General features: G+C 40.4%; 1 protein-coding gene across 2 annotated transcripts in view; it reads left to right on the top strand.

The window, feature by feature from the left end:
* JARID2 (jumonji and AT-rich interaction domain containing 2) overlaps positions 1–23,305 on the top strand; it is a 228,380-nt gene that overhangs the window by 175,347 nt on the left and 29,728 nt on the right. For both annotated transcript variants that reach the window (XM_082046119.1, XM_082046120.1), the window contains exons 5-7: positions 746–922; positions 11,565–11,794; positions 19,384–20,401. In XM_082046119.1, coding sequence (XP_081902245.1) covers positions 746–922; positions 11,565–11,794; positions 19,384–20,401 — 1,425 coding nt within the window. The remainder of the gene's footprint in view (positions 1–745; positions 923–11,564; positions 11,795–19,383; positions 20,402–23,305) is intronic.

Below are 23,305 nucleotides of genomic sequence, written 5' to 3'. Positions count from 1 at the left end.
CTCTCTCACTGAACTGCATGTTATATTTTCCCCTTGTGCAGCGAGGCAGGTTAGGGGAAGCATCATGGGAAGCAAGCAAGAGATGAGAAGCAACATTCTCAAGAGGAGCACATGGGGAATTGAGAGACCTTTGCTCTTTTCTGTCCATCGCTGGGGACCTGTTAGGCAAATTTAAGCATCTCAATGTCTCAGTTTTTCTCTTTGTTTAAAACTGAACCAGAATACTGCAAAGCATTGTGTACAATGCTGTAGAGGTCTGCAAAGCATTGTGAAGTTTAAATACGAATATTTTGTTGTAATAATAACCTAAAAATATTACCAGAGCGCAGATTGGTTTGTAAACCCTCTTTTTTGTTCTGTTTGGAAAAGCCGTAAGCTTCTAGTTTGTGCTTTAAGACTGCAGTAAGGCACTTAAGCACACATTTGAAATTAAGCATGTGCATTAGTCCTTTTCTGAATACACAAAGCTATTAATTAGGGCTTGTAGCAAGACTGTTTGCTTGTCTAAAGTATGAATAGAATGTGTAGGGGGGGGCAAACCCCTGCTTTTCAAGCGTATATGTGTCCTGTTGGTAAAAAATAATAAATATAAAACCTCTAGTTAGTCATGCACTGGTGTGACCTTCCATCTCTGAGTCCCCCTCTTCCCTTGCCATGCATGACACTGAAGTAGCGTATGATCAATGTGGTTAGTGCAGTAAGTGAATGTAATGATGCTAATGAGCCATTTCTTTATAATGATCAGGTTCTCCAGCCCTGCCCAGCAACATGGTATATTTTGGAAGCTCTCAGGATGACGAGGATGAAGAAGAGGAGGAGGAGGAGACAGAGGACACAAAATCAGCCACAAACAATGCTTCATCATCATGCCAGTCAACCCCCAGGAAAGGAAAAACGCATAAACATGTACCAAATGGGCAAGGTAGGTCCTAAATGGTGCTGGTTTTCCTGCACTGCGTAGTGAATAAATTTATGAGCTCAATGTGCTTAATCCTTGTCCATCCTTCTGCATCTGAGTGAAAAGGATATAGACCATAATAGGAAGGTGGATTGAGATGTAGTGTTGGCATCTTCTGCTTTGACCTGTTTCTCCTAGCAACCTGAACTCTGTCTGTGGCAGAACTAGAACTACAGGGCTGCAATTATATATATATACATACACATACACACACACAAATACTGGAGTTGTACAGACACACACACATATATGTAACATATATGTATACACACACAAAGTCACTCTGGCTTTATGAGACTGATGTTTAATCTAGAATAGATTTACTTTATCAAAGTTAAATATAAACATTGTAAGTGTTATCAAAACATGTGACAGGGGCAAGATTTAATTTCTCACATGCAATATTGACACCACAATAGGTTAAGAAACTGCACTAATGTTGTCGTTTGAAAGATTTTATGGAAGAAGCTTTTTCAAGTAATTTATTTCTTTGCAAATCAACAAAAGCTATGTTCATGACACAATATGTCTGTCGTGATGTCCTTGTGCTGTATCTTGATCAATGGGTCTGTGGATGTTGCAACATCGCCTAGTGTAAAATGGAAGACCTAAAAGGCATGCTTAAAACTTTCTGAGCCTGCTATAGTGCTCCACTGCTAAAGTCCTGTGTGATGTGGTTCTCTCTCCAACAAAAGCTCTTGTATCATAACAACTCTGGGCCCTCTGTGCCTGACATAATTCCAGAATGGAGCCTGTGCTCTCAGTTCCCTTCCTCAGTATTAGTTTACCATGAAAATCTTTCTTTCTGGTGACTGCCCATTCATCTCTCCCCCTCTTAGTAGGAGGATTGAGAGGAAGGTCTCTCTACAGCACACTTTTTGAGAGGTGGTTGTGACCTGTGCCTGCTTTTTTTTGTTATTCTTTCCTGCTGCTCTCTGTTCTGAAGAAGAGATTAGTGGATCCCAGTTACTTCACTGTTCTGGTCCTCACCTCTGGTTTTCAAAAGGGAGCTTTCTATAAAGGATGCCATTGTTACATATACCCAAATTAGTTTTAATGAATATGTCTGAATCTGCTTTTTATTGCACACCCAAGCTCTCTTTTTGTAAGCTGTTTCTGGAGAAGTGCAAGGGGATGTTATGCCTAATAGCATTTCAGCTGTTTGCAGTGAGCAGGAGCTTTAATGCTGTAAAAGCCATGGATCAAAACTTGGCACTTTGGATTGATTGCTAAATAACCCCCCAAAAAAATAACAGGCACAAAACTCTAGATCTGGAAAATGAGATTGCACGTGACAGAGCCACTGCCTTAGAGTTTTAAATGTGATACATCATTACAAAAGGAGCCGATTGTGTTCCTTGAGGATGTCCCAGATGGCAGCCACTTTGAAATTAGCTCAAAACCAGAGACACCTGAAATCTTAATTGAGGGTAAGTAAAGTCAAACTTAATGAGCCATCTAATGGCTTCATAATCTTTATCAATATAGATCAGAGTGAGCATAAATGAAGCTGCTGCTTTAATAGATCTGCAGAAGACCTTTATAAAATACATAGGAGACAATGTGAGATGTTTTGACAAAGGTGATGAAACAGGAATTCCCACAGAAGGCAGCTTCTCTTCATCATTGTAATTTCTTTTTTTCTTCTTCTTCCTTTTTTTTTTCCTTTTTTTAATTAAAATTTCCTTACCCAGGGGTATTCCCATTTTTCAGTGTCTGTTATTTTGGTTGACAGCCAATAGTATTTTTGTTTCCTGTGAATAAAGTAGATTCTGGTTCATGTGTGTCTGTTTTAAATGAGACCACACACAAAGGCAAACCAGGGACGGGTGCAGCAAATGAACTTAATCTAGCGTGAGAGTCTATTTTTAATGAATTAAAGTCTTTTGTTTTTAATATACAATGTGTAGTCAAGCACTTTGGACCTGAAAATGCTAAGCATTTGCTATGACATACAACAACAAAGGTTCAGAGCTTGATTAATGTCATTAGACAGTGTCAAATGATTGCTTTCTACTAAACAACTTTCCTGGGTGAAGTCATTTGTCAATATCCTCTTCTGATGCCAATATGGGGCATTATTAGGGTTGCACACCAAACTGTTATAATCTAGCCTGTTGAGTCACCTTTTGGACAGCTAGCTCAATCAAAAGTACATATAACACATGGCATAGCTTGCTGCATTAATTGAACTATTGTAATTAGCTCAACTGACTTGTTGCCTTCCAATCTTACTGCTTACATAGTTATATTTAAAGCATCAGATTGTTACCTGTGCCTTTCCATCCTCTTTTCTTACTTACTGCTTCTGATGTGCTTCACACATACCCAACTGTTAGAGTAAAGTAAAATGTTTGGCAGGAGAAGTATTTATCCCCCACATGCATGGGAGTGTGGAAGGGTGATATTTAGCAATGTGCAAGTCTTCTCCTTTGTGCAGTATCTTTGTAAAGGCAGTGACAATCTTGCAGTTAAACCATTTTCTAAGGTATTGCTGTGGTTACCGCAAGGGAAAATGGTAGATCGGTGCTCTTAAAAATTGGTTTCATGTCATTGCCAAGCTTCAGCTGATTAGGCCGGGTCTGACATATGTTAAGATAAGTTAGCAGCAGGTGAAGGCTCGGATGTCATTGGTGGTGCTTTGTGCCTTGGTTAGAAGCTAGTATTAGTTCTGGGTAGATATCTCTCATGTCATGTGGGATGTTCTGCGTGTAACTCTTCCCATTACTGTCTTTTTCAGCATGCTTAAACTTGCAATGACCAATTCTCACTAAGAGAAGATGCTGTCTAAAGACTTACGGTTTTTGTTTGCAAGAGAACTGTTCTCTTGTAATGTAGACTAAAATATCTGAGTGGTTCTTACATGCTTATGGATTAAGGTATGATCTCAAAGTATATGTCATGATTAATTCAGGTCAGAGAAGACCCCAGGAGGTCATCTAGTCTGATCTCTGCTGCAAAATACCATTGATAACTTTTCTGACAAATTCAGCAATAAAATTGGCAGAGGTTTGTGCTTTTAATTATGTATGTCTTTTGAGGATGGGGAAATTTTAAAAGCTTTCCAAACCTTGATGTGTAATTTTGGCCTAATCAGAATGATTTTCATTGGGTTAGGATTTATAGCAGGGTTAAAATGGTGAAAGGCCAGAAACTAATTAACTGAATCACTTGGTTTCCATATAGCTGCTGACTTCAAAAGGATGTTTTCCCCACTAAGAAACCATACGAACATTTAGTTGAAATAGAGAAATCACTCTTGCTGTTTCAGGAAAGGATTTCATCTTTTTAAAGCACCTAGTTCCTTTTTTAACTTCGGGACTTGTGGTGTATTTCAAAATTAACATACAGAAAGTTAGGGATGATGTGGTGCTGCGTATTGCAGCAGATAGAGGTTTGGATGATTGTTGTAATTACAGCCTTGTTGCTGACCCTTTTGAGTGTGGGTGTAGGAACCCCATAATTCTCGCTGTTTAGATCCAGAATGCCCAGCCACAGGATGCCTGCATGCTGCTCAGATGGATACGCTTATTTTCCAGCCTGCATTTTGTATGGATCTCAAATGACCATCAGTCTATCTGAGACTATTACACGGCTTTGAACACAAGGAATTCACTGGAAGAAGCCAGGCAGGAGCATTGGCTTAAACAATGTGGGGTTTTTTTCAGTATAGCTGCCAGGTGTGGGGATAAACTAACTTCACCACCACAGCCTGGATGACAGGGCGTCTTGCCAACATGGAGGAGGAGATGGAGAGACAAACATTGATCTATTAGCAAACTGACCTTCTGGAAAGGGAGGAGCGTGTCAGTCGTCAGCTGCTGCAGGCTGACGTGCAGGGAAAGCAGGTTCTCTGCAAGAGAGCTGTACCCCGCTTCCCTGGGGGACAGGGAGGTGCCGAGGCTAAATTACATCTCCCCACTGCTCGGAGGAAATTCCGAGTTGTAGGTAAGAGGGTAGGCTTAGGTCTCTGTTTCTTTAAAACTAATTCTTTGAATTCCTCATGACTAAATAAATCCTACTTTGATTTCATTCTGTGGCACAACGGGAGGTTTTCTTTGCAGGCTCCTGAAGGAAAATGTTTGCAGGTGCCAAGGGTTTTGTTAGGCAGGCTGAGCTAGGGAGCGGGAAGATGCAATTAGGGAGTTGTTGGGTTATCGGTCCCATCACGAGAGCTAAAGGGGCTTGAAAGGGCTTGTGGGCTTGAAAAGGGCCTCAGGAGGAGCAGCATACACAGACACAATTGCGTAGACAACTGAAGCAGCAGGCTACAGTTACTCTAATAATGGCTGTCTGATTTCCTCAAGAAGGATGGTTGCAGGATTAGGTATTTCTCACATCAGCAGAGCAGTTCAAAGGTGGAGAGAAGTGCACATCTAGGCCAGCGTACCTGGGAATGTCGTGTTTGTCTTCGGACACCCGAGATGGACAATTAAGTTCTAATTTACATTTAGGAAAACGGACTTAGGCATTGTTATCTGTAACCAGACTTCTTCATGAAGGAGGATCTTGTTTCCTTAGCTGGAGCAAACTGACTCCAGTGTGTCAGAGAACCTGCTGGGTCAGAAATGGTTACTGGTCTGTCCTGTGTTCTGTTAACATGGTCAGATAAAAACTGCTCTGCGTGCCTTTTGCCTGAAATGAGCAGGGGAGAAAATTGTGTAGACGCCTTTTTTCTCGGGGCTCAAATTTCAAAACAGATCTGGCAGTGGTGCGTAGTAAGCAGGCATTGCTAGAAATCCTATACTCTGCGTTAGTGCTGCCTTCTTCTCTTACCATAAATAAAGAAGGTTTTGCTTCTCAGTTTGCAGTGGGTAATTTAGCAGGGTGATTTCCTTACATGTGTAGTAACAAAAATGATTCAGGTAAAGACCGTAGATTTTTTTTTCTTATTTCAGGATATAGTTCAATGCAGTGTTTGTACATCTTGGACTTAAATGGCATGTCTTTTACATACATAGCCATTTGAGAGTGTTGTGAGAAAATTCTGATTTGCGATTGTAATTCCTAATTTAGTTTTGGCTTTAACTAAATTTGATATTTGTGGGTGGGTATCTAAGACGGAGTCTTAGGCTCATGCATGTTTCTCAGTGAAATTAATCCTGAAGAGGTAAACATTTAGAAGAAAAATATTTTCTGCATCCAGCTAAAATGCAGAATGAGAAAATTTCAGACAGAGTGCTACAATAGTTAATGGGTAGGCAATTATTTTGATGATTTACAGCCTTTTGTTGAAATACCATGGAACCAGTAATTGTTGCAATAAACATTTTTGCACATTTAATTTTTCTGCAAAAATATGTAACATGAAAATTACCCGTTTCACACTAATTTACATATTTAAATATGCAAATAAGGCACAACACATTTAGGATTTGTGGATTTTCAGTAGCTAGATGTATGACCTGTAGAGAAGAATCAGGGAACTGGAAGTTGCTCAAAAAAATGGAATTGTTATCCTGATGAGAGACTCGTGATAACAGATAGACACTTCTTGTATGGACTTGCTGCTTAGCGAGTGACCCTTTTGATGTTGTTTGTGTAATAATGGTTAGGTGAGAGTAATGAATTTGTGCTAAGACGAGACACTTGGTATTGAATTTTTGCAAACGGTGGCATGGTGTCTCATACCAATAGCGCTTCTCTCGATGGCACAATATATTTTTGTGTGCATAGAGTTTTGAGTTGTGTTACTGATAGCATCAAAAAGCAATTCAGTGTTATCTACCACGGTTCTCCTGTTTGACTTCTCTTAGCATGTGGCTATGAAAACATTGTTGTGGAGTTGGCCATTGACAAGCTGCATAGTGTCGGGTTAGGGCTGGAGAAGTGCAGATGCAGTGGTACCCCAGGTTTTTGTATGATGGTGTGGTGTCCTTTCCTCCTGAAGTATGCCTTTGTTGCTGATCCTGAGTAGGTAGATCATGTTGGGGGGCTCCAGAAGACAGCTTCTATCTCTGGAAGTGGTTTATAGAAGTCCGAACATACCCAACACTTAAGAAAAACAATCGTCAGTATTAAAATACGCTGGTTTATGGAAATAGATCATTGTTTTAGTTCCTCCAGGAGGGGAAAAGAATTATTGCCTGGGTCCTTTAAGGCAGTCTGAGAGCCACATAAATGTTTTCACAGTGACTTAAAACTGAATTAAAGCCAGAGCAAGAATGTTTTTGTACAGTAACAGATACTTAATGCCAGAAAGTTGATTAATATTACATCTCTTCCCAAACATGATCTATGTAACAACATGAGGTTTGCATTGGAGTAGCTGGCTCGGGTTCACAACATTGGCAAGGCTCCCTATTCTTCTTCTAAAAACAAAACTTCTCCCTTTCACTCTTATCTTCCCTCTTTGTTTGGGTAGCTTTATGAATGTGCAATCACTTGCTTTACTCTGCACAAGCTCTGCAACGTGTGGCGTATGTGTACAGTCCGTGCATTTATCTCGTAGCTGCTGGGAAAAAGCAAGAGGGTTCATACACCAGTACTCTGCCGTCTGCCGTCTGCAAGGGACTCCCCCATTATCTCAAGTATAAAGCATATCTGGTACAGGAATAAACTCCAGGAGGGCTTGGGAGAGAAGGCTTTGTCCATGGAGTCAGCTGTTGGCTGAACCCAGTCCAGTAATTGCGCTGATTACACAGTGAAAGCCTAATTATTGTATGTATTATAAGTTGGCTTCTGAATGGCTGTCTTGGGTGTATCCTATAAAATATTTGCGTGCAAATTCATTTGTAGGAATACTTCAGAAAATTGCTGAAAACACAATAAATGTTTATAGCTCACTACAGTGTCCATTCCTGTAATAAAGGCTTAGTTGATCTGTAGTAATTGGGCACATCTATGGCTTTAATTGATCAAAATCTTTTTTAGCCATTGCTGCAGCTACACCTAGTACATGGCACAGTTTGCACAGTTTGCTTTGGTTTGCGTAGGGATTCTTTATCACAGTTTCAAATGAGATACCCCTAAGTCCCTATATGGGATCCTGGGTCAATATTGGTGCCCAGGGTCCTGTTCCCCTGATGCAGAGAGTGCTGTGATGCATCCGTGGGGATCACGCCTGCCATAAGGTTTTGCTCTGCTGCCGTAAATTATATCAGTGGTTTAAAAACCCCCAGTGCTTGTGAGTTTTGAATGTAGTGGTTCAGTTTCTTTGCATTTGATCATCGCTGCTAACCAAAAAACCCACAAATATTTCACTCTGGGACTCGTATTGTTTCAGCTTAATAATAATAATAATAATAATAATTGCTTTGGAGGACGTGGCGTTTTGAGAACAAGCATTCAGGCAGATATGGATAAAAGGATATCCATTTATTCTATTTGAAGTGTCTAGACACTCATGATTTACTTGCAGTTTTAATTATTTGTTGGTATTGCTCTTACCTTTAGCTAAAGGCTGTTCTGGAAATACAGAGCTGGTTAAGGTAGCGTAAAACAGTAATGATTCAAGATTACAAAAGATTTCTGCTTTAATTACGTGAGTTTCACCACTTGTGTGTTAGGCTTTTTTTCTGTCTTTCTGGTTTTTTAATGAAATTATTGCTTCAAGAATGAAACCTTTATTGACTGCTCTTTCATGAGGAAAAAAGTGATGGGGAGCTGAACATTAGATATTGTGCATATCAGAGTTATCTCTAGGATGGGAGATTGTAGCTGGAGCATACCTATATCTGGGCTTAGTAAAGCATAAGTTACACAATTTCTGCTTTTCTGAATGCCTCAGGAATACTGAAGAGCTGGCAGGCATGAAGGAGAATGCAGTTTGCTGTGTAAGAAGCCACAAAAGAATTAGTTATCTTTTTATTGTTATATCAGATTTGGTCTCAGTAATACTTAATGTAGAGTTTTGGTTTTGGGGGAGTTTTATTGTTTTTCTTTCCTTTGGGAAGTGGGTGTTTCTGTCTCATTATCAGTTATTCTTTAACAACAAGATTACTTGGGGGGATATTTGGTCTCTCCCAGTGATTTCATCTTTTCACTGAAGTGTCTTACTGTTAGGGCCAGAGTTTAATCCTGTATTGTATTCTGTAAGTCTGAATAACTAACTTGTACATTTTTACTGAGATAGGAGCAAAATCATGGTCCGGGGGATTTTCTTTTTCCCCTTAAACGCTTGGCTTGTGGTAGTGTTTTGTAATAGTCAAGTTGCATTATGATACTTGTTCACATAATATATTTGTGAATTTTGCAGAACTTATTATTGCAGGAAGGCTTTTATACCTATCTAGCTGGATATAACAATATACTAGGTATTGGAAGAAACAGACACTGATTCTTACAGAAATTGATACCATCTAACTAGAGAGAGCTTGACTAGGACTGTTTTGCACCTACGTCTCTCCCTTTTTATTGTGTTTTCAGGCTTTAAGCTTTTTAAGCTTTTCCTGTGAGACTGAACATTTTTTCTCTCCCATTTCTCTCTTCCCCCTTTCAAGAATCTTACAAATTAAGACAAAAGATAATTACTCGGAGGGCAAAACTGGCAGGGTTCCCACGACACTTAAAATTAATGAGCTGTTGCATATAAAATATACCTTGTCTCGTGTTCACTGGGGGTTTTTTTGGTGAACCATAAAAGTGCACAATTTGGCTTTTTGGCTGTGTTTTCTGTTTTAGTAATTTTCAGTTTATAAAGTGGCAACTGCATACAGAAAACTGATCTCTCTGACTTAACGTTTCTGTATGAGCAGATCAGTATATAGAATTCGTTCCCTCTGAAGGAAAATACCAGTTGCGGTGATAAAACACACATTAACGAACCTGCCATTGGTTGTTTGTGCTATGTGTTATTAAAAATAAATATCCGTGCTTCTTGCTTCTGTAGCGTTTTCCATCTGATATGAGAACTCCTTACAAAGGAGGATGAATGTATTGTCGTGAACTCCCTGAGAGGGGTTGGCAATTATTATCAGTTCCATCACTGGAAATGAGACACAGAGGTTACACGACTTTCACCAAAATCGCTGAGAAATCTGTGGCTGGCCGGGGCAGCGCCAGTTGCTCCTGAGCTCAGGAGTGACGGAGCCACAGGGGAATTTGTGGTGGCTTCGCTGCCGACGGCTTTTCTCTCATTCTTACTCAATTTATGCAAGGCAGAAGGAAGACAGGAGGAAGAACAATTGCAATTTTTATTTTTTTACATAATCTGCTTTAACATTTACAACCAACTGAATATGATAAGTGACCCGAATAACAAATTTGTCAATAGCCTGCTGGAGTTTCAGCTTTTGGAGGTGCATCAGAAAGGTAGAAAGCTGGTTGGGAAGGTTTGGAGGTAGGTGTTTGCTCAAAAGCAGCTTGCGTGCCCCTCTTCTGTACAGCAGGGTTGTTAGTTGTTTATTATTGTTATTATTACTGCTACGACTACTGTAATACTACAGGACATCTGTAGAGACAGCTAAGCTTCACAATTTAGATAAAAAGGTGTGTATTGTAGGTATATCATGTTTAATGACAAAAGAAGTCTTTTCATTTCACAAGAAAACAGTAACTCAAGTCATTTAGTTAATATTCCCAAACAGATGGTGTGTGTCATGTAATAAATACAATTTTTAGATACTTGTACTATTAAGTATTTGTGAATTTTCTTATTCACATCCTTTCCTAAACCATGGCCAAAAAAAGCAGGGGTAAAAAACAAGAGAAGGTGAGTAGAGAAGGCAGGAGAGCACTTGCCATTGTGAGTGTTGTATCACAAGCTTCACAGACCTCTGTCAAGTGCTTCACTGAAGAGAGAGCAGCACTGACAGAAATTCGCTGCATTTTTGATTAACAAATAAACAAAACAAAAAGAGAAATGTGACATCTTTTTTTTTTTGAATTTCAGCTTTTCATGTTCCCTGACAACACAAGAGCAGTGGCTATTCTTAAATAAATTCAGCAGAGGGAGAGGAACAAAACTTGCGGAGATAGACTTGTCTATGTTTGCGTAATATTTGTTGTACAAAAAAATACAGTTTCTGTTCTGTACTTTCTTAACCCTTCACTTCAGCAGAAGTCCAGGGCTCTCAGCAGAGGTCCCAGCACTACTTTATATGACATGTTCCAAAATGATTGTCGTATTTACATTTGCTTGCAGAAGTACCTTTTTCTATTTGCAGCTTTTCCGCTATAGGGAAATTGCTGTCAGTTTGGTTCAGCAGTTTGGCTATTGATGAAAACAAAACATGCTTTTTCATGGAACATTTCTTTTACGTTAATGTAAAAATAAACCTTTTTTCTATTTAGGTTATGTTTAGAATTCCCTTGCTGCAACAGCATAAAGTTAATTAAAACTGTCATAAATAAAAATCAAACTGATAAGCCTAAATTTAGGTCAATCAAAACAGTAATATACCCTTGTATGTTTTAATTTGGATGTTGAAAATAATGCGTGTTAACAAGCAAAGGAAATGCTTTAGTAAATCTGTTCATACAAAGAAATATGCAAAATAGTGTTTCTATTTTTGTACTAATTTTACTTTAGATATAAGAAGATGCTCACTAGATATCAAACAGTGACAGCAGAGAAAGTTGAATTGATTTGAACGAAGACTTTTGTCCTTTATGTATTTTTTTTTCATTTTTTTTTTCCTTAATACTCTGATTTCTCTCTTCTTAGTTTTCAATGGGTCCAGCAAATCATCGAAGGAGAAAGAACCTGCTCAGAAACACAAAAGCAAAGAGGCCACACCAGGGAAGGAGAGGAACAGCGAACATAAGGCTGAGAGCCGAAAAGACCAGGCTGCTGCTAATCACCATCCTACTACAAACACTGGCTCCTCTACGAAAGGGCTCACTGCTAACAACCACCACACTCTTCATAGGTCGGCTCAGGACTTAAGGAAACAGGTAATGAATTGTACGCTACTGTGGACACATGGGAAACACAGACTTTTAAGGTGCTAGCTCTGTTTTCCAGTCCCTGGCACAGAGGGAACATGGCAGTCCTTAAAAGCGTGATCTGGAGACAGCGGGGAGTTTATTTTCAGTGAAAGAGAAAGAGAGAAAGAAAGAAGGAAAAAAGAAAAGTGGTATATCCATAGAAAGGCAGTGTAATGCCAAAGCATGCTTTACAACCCTGTTATATTACCCAGTGTATACATATGAAAGAGTAAAGTTCACATGCTATTTATTAAACCTTTCTGACTGGCAGTCTTTTGGGCCTCTCTGTTGACCGTGCCAAGGCTGGCAGCACGTGGAAAAACAAATTCTTTTTATGTAAGGCTGGTCTGCTCGGGTTACCCTAGAGGCTTGTTGGTGTTGCAGAGAAGCTGACATTATGCTTTAGTGTCTTGTGTTGCATGTGGGCAAGACAAACCTCAGAGTCTGGGAAAAAGTGTTTGCCCAATGCATAATCTTTAGGAACTCCAGGGTATTGCCTCCTTCACAGTGGTTTTACCAGATGGGGAGAAATTCAGACTGTCACGTTACCTTGTTGAAAACCAGCAATAAAAATCCAGCGAGAGTTTTGTCTCAGGCTGACTTGGATTTGGGTGTGTAAGTTTAGCTGACCAGTCATTCAGTGCTTCTGACTGGTGTTTGGGCAGGATGCGTCTCCATCTATTTTTGATGGTTGGATCAAAGGCCTCCTAAAATAGCAACTGTCAATTAGGTTTTTATAAAAGACTTCCAAAATCCCTGGTCAGCGTCCTTATTCAGTCTGGGTCTGGGTTAGCAAGGTACGTGAGCTAGGGCAGTGCAGTACAGAAAGCTTGCTGAGCTTACGCCTTTTTTTTTGTAGTGGTTAATTCTCAACAGGCCAATTACAGATAGTCTTTATTTGCTGGCATCTAAGGGTTTTTCTTCTAAGTAGGCTGGCCTGGACTTCAGTGGAGCTGGAATTGCCATCTTGTAGGGTTATGAAGGCTTTAAATGGTACCTCTCAGCCACAGGCTTGGAAATTAAAACCAGCAAAAAGTAACACAGTGATGCTCTTGCTGAGGAAATCTTCTTTGCCCTGTGGTTCAGTGATATTTAGCTTCTTCTGAAATGTTTCTACTGGATTTGTATTACCTTCAAAATAAAATTTAAGATCCTGAAGGCTATGTACAGTATATTTCTCTGTAACTCTGTAGGACTTCCACTCTTTGTTTCCCCGTGTCAGTTTTTGCTTATCTAGTCACCAGGTTGAATGGCTACCTTCTTTTGCATACTTCTGCTTTCTTTTTTCTGACTACCAGCATCCTGTAGTCCTTGCTGTGACGTGCTCTGCCATGAGCTCTTCACATTGAACAGGTTTCCCACAATGTAAGGATGCACTTCATACTTAATTATTTTAACTCACTGGAACACTTATGTGGAATGCTTTAAAGTTGTATCATCAAAGTATGAATGGTTATGTTTCTTATGAAAGTCAACTGCTGTCACTTTTGAAGCTAGTTCTGAGAAGTGAAAAGTCAGGTGTCGAAGAATTTTGTCCACAACCCAAGTGGATTTTGCTTTGTAGAATATTAGGTGTTTTCAGTTGTGCTACGCAAAATGAAGAGAAATTCTAAAGCAACACAGTACAACCAACAGTCACACCACACAGACCTCACAAAGTGGTGTCCTCAGACTTCAGAAAATGAGGGGGCTGTAAATTGAGATTACAATTACAAAGAAAAAAGAAGCGTTTAGATTTTCTTCTGCAATCCACAGTAACATGAGTACTTTCTTACCAATTTTAATGAAAATGTGGCTGTAACTATTTAAAGGTGGATTATGCATTTTGACTGACAAAAAGATTTAGCTTTGTACAAAACCTTAGATTCACCAATTATGTGACATTGCTAAATTTCCCTTGTCCTGGGTCCTTGTTGACATTTTCAGTATTTTCCAAGAGGAGAGTTGTTTTCCCAGGGTGCTAGCCACATGTTCCTCCTCCTTCCGGTGTGTTTTTGCTCCTTGTTCACGTGCATTTATGTGGTTTATTTATGTGTGTGTTGTTTTTTTCAGTCTTACACAAAATGGAGGCAGAACACTAGAAATTACCTGAGATTTTCTTTTTTCCTCTCATTCTTCCTTCGCTTTCTGGTGTGCACTTGCACTTGGCACATTTTCCCTCTCTCTCTTTCTTCCTCCCTTGCTATCTTCCCAAATCCCCTCCTTCAAAGGGGTTGTGAGCAAAGGAAATGTAGTTCAATGGGGCCCTCTCTCGGCCTAATATGGTAATTTAGCTCTGCAAAACTGTCAACAGAGGAGTATTTTTATGAATGAATTCCAGATCAGTTGCATACCTTGAATTTGTTTGGGACCAAAACTGTTGTTGGTGTTGCTAATGTTGCTGTTATTACTGTGGTTGTTATCTAACAAGTTGTTTGTTGGCTTTATTTTGTATGTGTGTATGTGCGTATGTGTCTGGAGGATGGATCCTAGGTGCTGTGCAGAGGTGTGTATGTAGACCAGTTCAAATCCAACAAACAAATTGCTGCAAGACAATGTGCTGGTCCCATTTGCTTTTTAAAAGACAATAAAATTTAAAATCTATCATACTGTCTTTTACTGCAAGGCAAGTGTTCAGTAAAGCGGAGAAAAGAGTGGTCCGAAGACAAATATATGTCAGCAAAACTGAGAAGATAGCTGAAAAGCACAGATAAGATTATTCGTATCCCTAGTTTCACCTTAGCTCAAGACTTTTGAGTCATGTAAGGCTAATGTCAATCACTATTGCTATTTGAATTAAATTGACTTCTTTCTTATGCGCTTAGTGTAAGCACTGCCTCGGGATGGAGCTGTGGCATAGACTCCCATTTGGTGAACCTGCGCACCTGGCAGTGTGGCCAATTTTTTAGGCTGACTCTGTGTGTGTATGTTTGGTTTGGGGGGAGACATATCAACAGTGGAAAGGTAAGAAAATGCCTACCACAATTTCTTGTTTCTTTTGGTTCCAATCGTCTGATGGGTCCTCAGAGACAAGTGCAGACCAGGAACATGTAGGTGATGACTGACCAGCCAGAATTTCACATTTGTCGATGTGAAATCCTGAATCCACCAGCCGTTTTGATGGTGGGCTGTGACCACGTTGTTTGTTCCACTTGTTTCTAGCTGGAAGACATCTGTTGCAGCTTATTCCCATTTGGAGCGTGGTCTGTTCTGGTCTATATAGTACTGCTGTATCTTAAACATTAGGCTATCCTCTCTGAAAACACTCATAATACCTGTGGGCATTTGGGGAGGGGAGAGGGAGAACCATTTGAAAACCATCATGTTGCGTCTTTCTAGGAAAGATGATGGTCCTGAGAAAGTTTTTAGCAGTGTTTCTTTCTTGTGGGGTCTCTTTAGCAACCAGAAGGGAAAAGGCAAATTACTTATGTTACACTCAAAGACAAGTGTTCTCTACTTCAGGACCTGTTCATCATTGGAATAGCTTCACAATGTTTGAATAAAAACTCAAAATAGTATTCTTATAATTTAGGATTGGAGGTTAGATAGCTGAAGCTTATGTACCTGCTCAGTTCAAGATTTGGCCCTGAGAGATCTAAGCTTTCATTGTGTGGAGGTATTCCAACAACTCTAAAGAGTTGTGATAAGTTGCTGTTTTCTTAATGAATTCAGTTTTCCAGAGTTTTGTATCTTGGCAGTTTTAATACTGGCCTAAAGCTGATGGTGCTAATGGCATGTTTTTCTTTGCGGAGGAGTAGCTGTGGAGATCTTGCCTTTCTTCATGAGCACTTTCTCCATGCCTGTGTTTTGTTCTCATACCCTGTGTCACCACCCCTTGCTGAAGGAGTGCCCTTCAGACGTCTGGTCACAACTTCTTCAAAAAATCATAGGAAGGCTGAAGTGACAAGGTGCCTCCACACAGCTTGACTGCTTGCTCTGATGTGGTGTCTTGACTGTACCTGACAGAACAGTAATATAGCTATGGCCTCCTTGACACCTTCTGGAAAACCTCCCCTAGAGGAGACTCCACAGCATCCATTGACAGCTTCTTCCAGTGTTTTTCTTTTCTACTAATGAGAAAGCTTTCCTAGTTGTGCCTGAGCCCATCGTTGTAGACAATTAAAGGGTTTTTTTCTCCCGCTTTTCCCAGTGAACATGGAAAGAGCATTTACTGTCTCTTTTCAGAGCTCCTTATGCATCGGGAGTCTCTTACAGAGTTGTGCCATACTCATCTCTTTCAGACTAAATAAGCCCAACTCCCTTAGCTTTTAGTAAAGAACATGTTTTCCAAATACCCGAGCACTTTGTGCTCTTTTGGACTTGTTCCAATGTCTTAATTTTTCATGCAGTGTGGGCCCAATACTGGGTCCAGCCCCGCATAGGAGAGCCTGTGTTCCCATCCCTTGCTTTCAACATTCTTAATAATAGGCCTCAGAAGGTGATTTGCGTGCTTTGTGCTATCGTGTTTTGCAGCTCAGTGTGGTCCCCAAATGTTCTTCTGCAACTACATGTATTTGATTTGTCCTTCCTAAAAATAGCACTTCCTCTTATTGTAAAAATGTTCTGAAATAAGTTCTTCAAGATTGCCTTTGATTTTCACCTTGTCTCCAGAGTGCTTACAGCCCCTTCCAGGTGTGTGTCACTAGCAAATTTTACAACAATCCACGTCAGTGATGGAAGTACTTGGTAGAACCAAGACCAAGGCAAGTACCTGCGAAAAGTCACCTGAAACGCTGTCTCATGATGGCAGTGAACTTCTCTTGAGGATTACTTTATTAAATCCCCTGTGAAGCTGCGTTAGAATAATTATGTCTAGGACGTATCTAGGGAACTTGTATGATGGAATGTCCTGTGGGACAGTGACTGGAGCCCCACTGAAGTGGAGGTGCTTCTTTACCAGCTCATCCAGGTGTCTGCCAGAAGATCATTAAATTAGCTCGATGTGCTATTTTGGCAAAACTAGGGGTGTGGGAGGTTTGTTTGTTTTGTTTTTATTTATCTGCTCTTAACATTATCTTATTATAGTTTTTGTGTTTGAAAATTAACTGTTTAATGGTTTATTCCAGAATGATTTTAGGATTTGAAGTTAGCTAGACTCTGCCTCACCTCACCTTGTTTCCAGGACCTATGCCTTACAGTCATCTAGTTACACTGTCTTGCTAGGGTTACCTTCCTAGCTCTTTTGCTGAAATTGGTTATGTTATATATCTGGTAAGTATTCAGTCAGTGGCACTTTGGTGAAAGCTAATGCAAAAAACCACAAACACTTTAGCCAAACTGTTGCATTTGTTTTCCTGTGGTGGTTCATCTCCTCTCTTCTTTGTTGTTGTTGTTGTATGTATTTTTAAGTTATTTATTCTTTTTTCTGTTTCATTTTATGTCCCTTACTAGCTGAAGTTTCTTTTTAGCTCCTTGGCCTTTCTGATTTTATCCATGCATGCTTTTTCTGTTCCTATATAGTTGCCCTTAACTCACATAATTGTGTTTCCAGTTTTTACTGTGATTTCTTTTCTATTTTTCCAGTTATTAGAGAACTCTGTGAACAGGCCAGGCATAATGGCTTGTGCTTTATGCCCTTCCTCTGAGGGGGAATTGCTTTGGTTTGGGTTTTTTGCAGGTGTTTTTTTTATTTGTTTGTTTGGTTTGAAGTCTGTTGCCCTTTCTCTGCTGTTGTCACATCTTAGAATTGAAAACTCATTCCATGATCACCCTCACCCAGCTTACCTTCCTCTCCCAGTTCTCAGTCAATTCTTCTCTATTAGTCCAGGTGAAATCTGTGATCGATGTTTCTGGCTATTTGTAAAGCCAGCGATGTTCAGCTCTTGTTTTGGCTGCTGCAGGCAGGAGGCAGTGTGTCAGCAGCCCTCTGCCCAGGTCTGCTCTGGGGCATAGAAAAGCACTGTAAAACCCAGGCCTCCATTTCACATGGAGAGTACTGCCTAAATTTCAAGGGAGGCGGCTAAATGCATTTCTGTTAGCAAGCGTTTGCTTTCCAGATGATATCTCATATGTCTTTGGAAAGCTCAAGGTAAGAAGTTGTGTCATCAGTTAACTGGATTTTCCTGAAGTGTTTCTACCTGGTAAGCAAAGAAAGGACAAGAATATGGATGGGGTTTAAAAGGGCATAACTCCTGCTCCAGCTTCTGGTGTACAGAGGGGAGAATGCACACAGTGAATGCATGTATACACATATATGTGTGTGTCTATGCAGAATCCCCAGTTTCCAGTTTCTCATCTGTGAGTCACTTAATGCAAGACCATAGCGTGATCTCTTCAGTCTCTATTTGATCTCAATTTTATAACATTTTTCTCGACTTTATAAGTGGCTACCATTTTTGCATTTATTTGAGAGAAGCTGCCATGCTTACTAATTTGGCAGGTATTTTGAAATCCCACAGGGAAGTATTATAACTTTGCAGGAATGGGGTTACTCACCTGAGTGCTGATAAGGGGGGATTTTACTGTATGCTTTCACTTTGAGCACTTTTATCAGTGTTCCTGATTTTTGTATGTGTTTTTCTGCACTCACAATAGTTTAAGGAGGTGAGAAGACAACGTTTAAACTCTGAAATGTGTTTCAGGTTTAAACTTGAACTTAATTTTCTTTGTAGTGGGGCTTAGTTTTGGCAGTGGTGAGCCATCACAATTGCCTTTGAAGCTGAGGGTTGCTTTTGGTGCTTAGCACACCTTATAGTTAAAATATAAATTTTAGATTCACAGCTGGGTTTAAGTGTCCAACAGAAAGCAGTGGAGTCCAGCAATTCTCAGTTGCAATGACACATTAGTGATGAATATGATATAATAATAAAATATGTGTCAGCAAAACTGCCCAGATATCAAACTTTAAAAAAAATGCATAGAACTATTGTATATATTTTATTTTCAAATAATGACTTCAGCAACAAGGTGCCTCCCAAGATTTAATATGTATGACAGACTGGATCCTTCATGGCCGTCCTGATCTGTTGGGTGCATAATGTGTTCAATATCTTGTTTTATATGTATGTATGTATAGACAGGAAGTTGGTTTGAATCCCAGTGCGTGTTTTGTGGAAAACATACCCAGTTCAGTTAGATAGTATACACTGGCTAGTTTATCTGCTAAGAAGTAGTAAACTGTGTATGCATTTAAGGGAAGTTGGGTGGGAATGAGATAGTGTCTGAGGGCCAGAAAAGGAGCTAGTGAAAGTATTAGTTTTTGTAAATCAGATTGCCTGTGTTTTGTGATACCATAACAGGTTTTCTGGTAGACAAGGTAGGGGGAAGTGCAAGCAAGGGACCTCACCCTTCTTAATGTCAGAGGCTTTGTACCCTCTGAAAGCAAGACAGGCTTTCTGGGGACTCTTTGCTTCTTTTTAAATCTATTTTATCTGTTATAAACACGCCCAGTCGCTCCTTTTGCCTGGGTGAAAACAGTTATGCGACGATTGTATGTATGAAGGGGCCAGGAGTCAGGACTGCAGAATATGATTGTCCAGCAGCTGGGAGGCCATGGCTGAGTGGTAACATTATTAATTTACTTCTCTGTTTTCTGTTTCCTTCCTTCTGCTTCCCCTGCAACACTCCTGGCATTGCAGGTTTCTAAAGTCAACGGGATCACTCGAATGTCATCTCCGAGTGCAAATGCAGCCAGTGCCAAAAAGATGAGAGAAGTCAGACCTTCACCGTCCAAAACTGTGAAGTACACTGCAACAGTGACAAAGGGAACTGTCACATACACCAAAGCCAAGAAAGAACTGGTCAAGGAAACCAAACTAAATCACCACAAACCCAGTTCACCTGTCAACCACACAATCTCAGGGAAACTAGAAAGTAGCAATGCAAAAACCCGCAAACAGGTGCTATCCCTTGGAGCATCCAAGTCTAACAATACCGCTGTTAATGGTGTAAAAGTCAATGGCAAGTTGAACCAAAAGACATGCACTAAGGAGGTGGGGAGACAGTTAAGGGAGGGGCTGCGCAATTCGAAGAGGAGGCTGGAAGAGACGAATCACATAGACAAAATACAGTCGCCCACCAAGAGAATGAAAGGGGCCGTCAACTTGGCAGAAGCTGCCAGCAAAAAGGCAGCCATAGAAAAGCCGTTGCTGAATGGACACCTTAAAAAGGAAGTGCCAGAGAAGAATTTGGAAAGAAATAGGCCGAAAAGAGCCACTGCTGGAAAGAGTACGCCAGGGAAACAAGCACATGGCAAAACTGAAAATGCCTCCTGTGAAAATCGTTCTACCTCTCAAGCGGAGTCCTTGCACAAGCCACAAGACTCAATGGGAAAGCACGAAAAGGGCAGTAGTAAGTCTGGGTGGGGGATGCTGGGGGAGATTCCCATCCTTAGGCCCTCCACCAAGGAATTTCATGACCCGCTGATATACATTGAGTCAGTCCGAGCTCAGGTAGAGAAGTATGGGATGTGCAGGGTGATTCCTCCTCCAGACTGGAGACCTGAGTGCAAGCTAAACGATGAAATGCGGTTTGTGACACAGATTCAGCACATACACAAGCTAGGCAGGCGCTGGGGACCCAACGTGCAGCGACTGGCCTGTATCAAGAAGCACCTCAAATCTCAGGGCATTACCATGGACGAACTCCCACTCATAGGTAAGGGCTGTGGTTTCCTTGGCCTTTTGTCACTGCTTGTTAGCGTCCGTATGCAATTTTATGCTCCGTTTGCCTTTATGCCTAACTGAACCCCGTTCAATTAACATTGCAGAGCATGGTATCTCTCTCTTTATCCATCTCCCAGGCATGGTGCAGGTAGGTTGTTGGACAGAGAGCTTTCCTGGGAGACTTTCTATGGCTACCTTCCTTCTGCCAGCTCTTTATTTCACCCAGGGAAAAAAATGTCGTGTGGGCTCTCAGTTTCCAGATTTCAGGATCTTCTGCTTTCCCTGCTGCTTCTTTTTGTAGGTAGTACCACTACGGATCTTGATAGCCTTGCTTTAAGTGTTGCATCAGAGTATTTTTTGGACCTTTCCAAAGATGTTTTCCAAACCAATTGCTGCCAAGCTTGAATACAAATATATTTTTTTTCACTTCCTTTAAAAGCATTTAACTAAGGAGAAAAGAAAATATCTCGAAACTGACTTCTATTTGGGTACTCAGACACTTAAAATCACAAATTTGCAGTGACCTGCTGACATTTAACAACCGTTAAGTGTCAAGAATAGGCAGTAAAATGTGGTTGATTGCAAAATGGAGGTTTCATTATTTCTCCCACCAGGTGTCTGCCAGGACTAATGCCTGAGTGCGAATCACTTATTTAACAGAATTCTTGGTTTATGGTCTGCTGTCAAATATGACACGTGACAAAAATGTGACAATAGTTTGTAAAAACATGACAACAGCAGCATACAAATGAAGTATTGAATGAGCTGCCTCCATCTCTACTGCCTTTGCAGCCGTGACATAGTAGGAGACTTATGTTTCTAATTTTTCTTAGCCTTTCCCTTTGTTTTTTGAAGTGGTTTGAGTCAGAGCTCACGGGACCTGCATGTTGCAGCTTGAGGCTGGAGTTTTGCCTTTGAGGCGTTAACCGGATCAGAGGCAGCGATCAGCTCTAGTTGGATTGAAGGACACACTTTTGTGTTTAAACTTCACAAGACTTCTCCCCCCGCCCCATTTTCAAACTTTATTTTATATCACATATGGTGAGCGAAAAGGCATTAGAGCACAGAAAAAGATTGCAGAGTTTATAGTGAACTGATGCAGGGCACAACAGAGAAGTGACAGAATTTAAGGAGAAGGAATGAGGGTTAGCGCTCTCTCGCAATAGCTGTGCAAAAACGTTCAAGTAAATCTGAAAATTACAATTACTCAAGCAGCAATAAGTGAACATTTTGTATACCTGCAATGGTAGTGTTCTAATAGAGAAGAATAATGAAGTACATTTACATTGGCAAGAGAGAGGAGAAAATGTGCAAGATGGCTTGATTAACACTCCGGGAGCAATGTCTACTTTTTAATGAAATACCTTACCTTGGCATTAAGATGGCATTACTGTTAATTATTTGTATTATTTAAGCACCTAAGAGCCTAATTAATAGGCAACGATTATATTCTGCTGGGTGCTATATACTTGGAGCAAACAGTGGTCTCTTACAAAATTTGTATCCTTTCTGCTGCTAATTTCTTACCTATCATCTTGTTTTTAAAAACAAAACGTAGAAAAGAAGCTGGAGATCATTGGCGTGCAAAGACGAGAAATCTGTTGGTTCAGCAGGACAGATACAAAATACTCCGCGGTGATAAATGCCAATTTATTTAAGTAGACATGCATACTTATCCCTTCTTTCAGGGCCAAATCACATTTCCATTGAAGTAAGTGGGAGTTTTGCCAACAACTTGTGTAGTGCCAGCGTTTGATATTAAATGCATACCTGAAGATTTTAAGATTTTTTTTTTTTTTTAAACAAGCTTGCTCACTAGGCAATTTTAAAATGTTTCTAACTTAGTAAACTTAAGACAATTAAAAAAAAAGTCAGATGCTACTGTTTCTGCATAACATCAGGTCTCATATTTAAGCCATTTTGCTAAAAGCACCTTATTAATGGGATTAAAACTCCTTTTTTCTTTTCTACATTTTCCCCTCCATTTTTCTTCAGCCTTTCAAGGAAAGTTTAAGCAACATGTTTAGTCCAATCCTGGAAAACATCAGCCTGAGATATAAATGCTTCCAAAAGCCGTGGCTGTGTGAAATGGAATTATAATTGAGACCATTTTGTAAACTTTAGCTGTAGCTGGCCCTGTGGAGGAACTGCCAGATATGTGAGGCTCTGACTGAATGATGTGCTACTCGAGCTCTAATATTGTGGAGTGATTATGAGTGATCATTCCATAATGCAGGAGAAAATCACATTTCTTGAATAGCTCATAAACAGTGTTGAAACTTGGACCTTGAGCTGGGTGTGCATTATTTGTCCCTCTGGAGAACATGTATAACATTAAAGCTGGACCACACTTTTTTTGAGGTTAGGAGTATGTTATGCAACTTTATGCAGGTTGCTGAATCTATAGGGATGGAAAGCCATCTTAAATTATGCCTTCAGCTTATTTGTGAACTGCGCATATAAAACAGGAGACCAAAAAAAGTATCAGCCTGTAATAGAGGCCAGCTTGAAAGTTATTTCATTTCCAAAAAAATTACTAAATTGGATAAATCTGTTACCCCATGGCTTTGCCTTTAGCTGTTCAAAACCTTACCATTGTTTTTTGCTGCATCCAAAAAACCTTTCCCCTCTTTTCACCCCTTTGCCCGGCGCTGTACGGGCAGCGTTGGTGAGCGGCCTCTGCCACTGCTCTGCCCCCAGCACGGCCCTTGTCATCCCCAAACACTGCACGCTGAGCCCCCCTCCGCACCACACTGGCACGAGTGCTGGGCAGAGGGGAAAGCAGATGAAGAAGGAAAACTGGGATCACCTGTGGAGCTTTTGAGGTGCAGCACAGGGGAGTTTGAAGAAAGCAATACTGCTTGCACTAGCAAGCAAGACGATACAGCTGGCCCTT

The sequence above is a fragment of the Streptopelia decaocto genome (genome assembly GCF_964273445.1).
Source record: "Streptopelia decaocto genome assembly, chromosome: 2".
Lineage (NCBI taxonomy): Eukaryota > Metazoa > Chordata > Aves > Columbiformes > Columbidae > Streptopelia > Streptopelia decaocto.
This window is presented reverse-complemented; position numbering and strand designations above follow the sequence as displayed.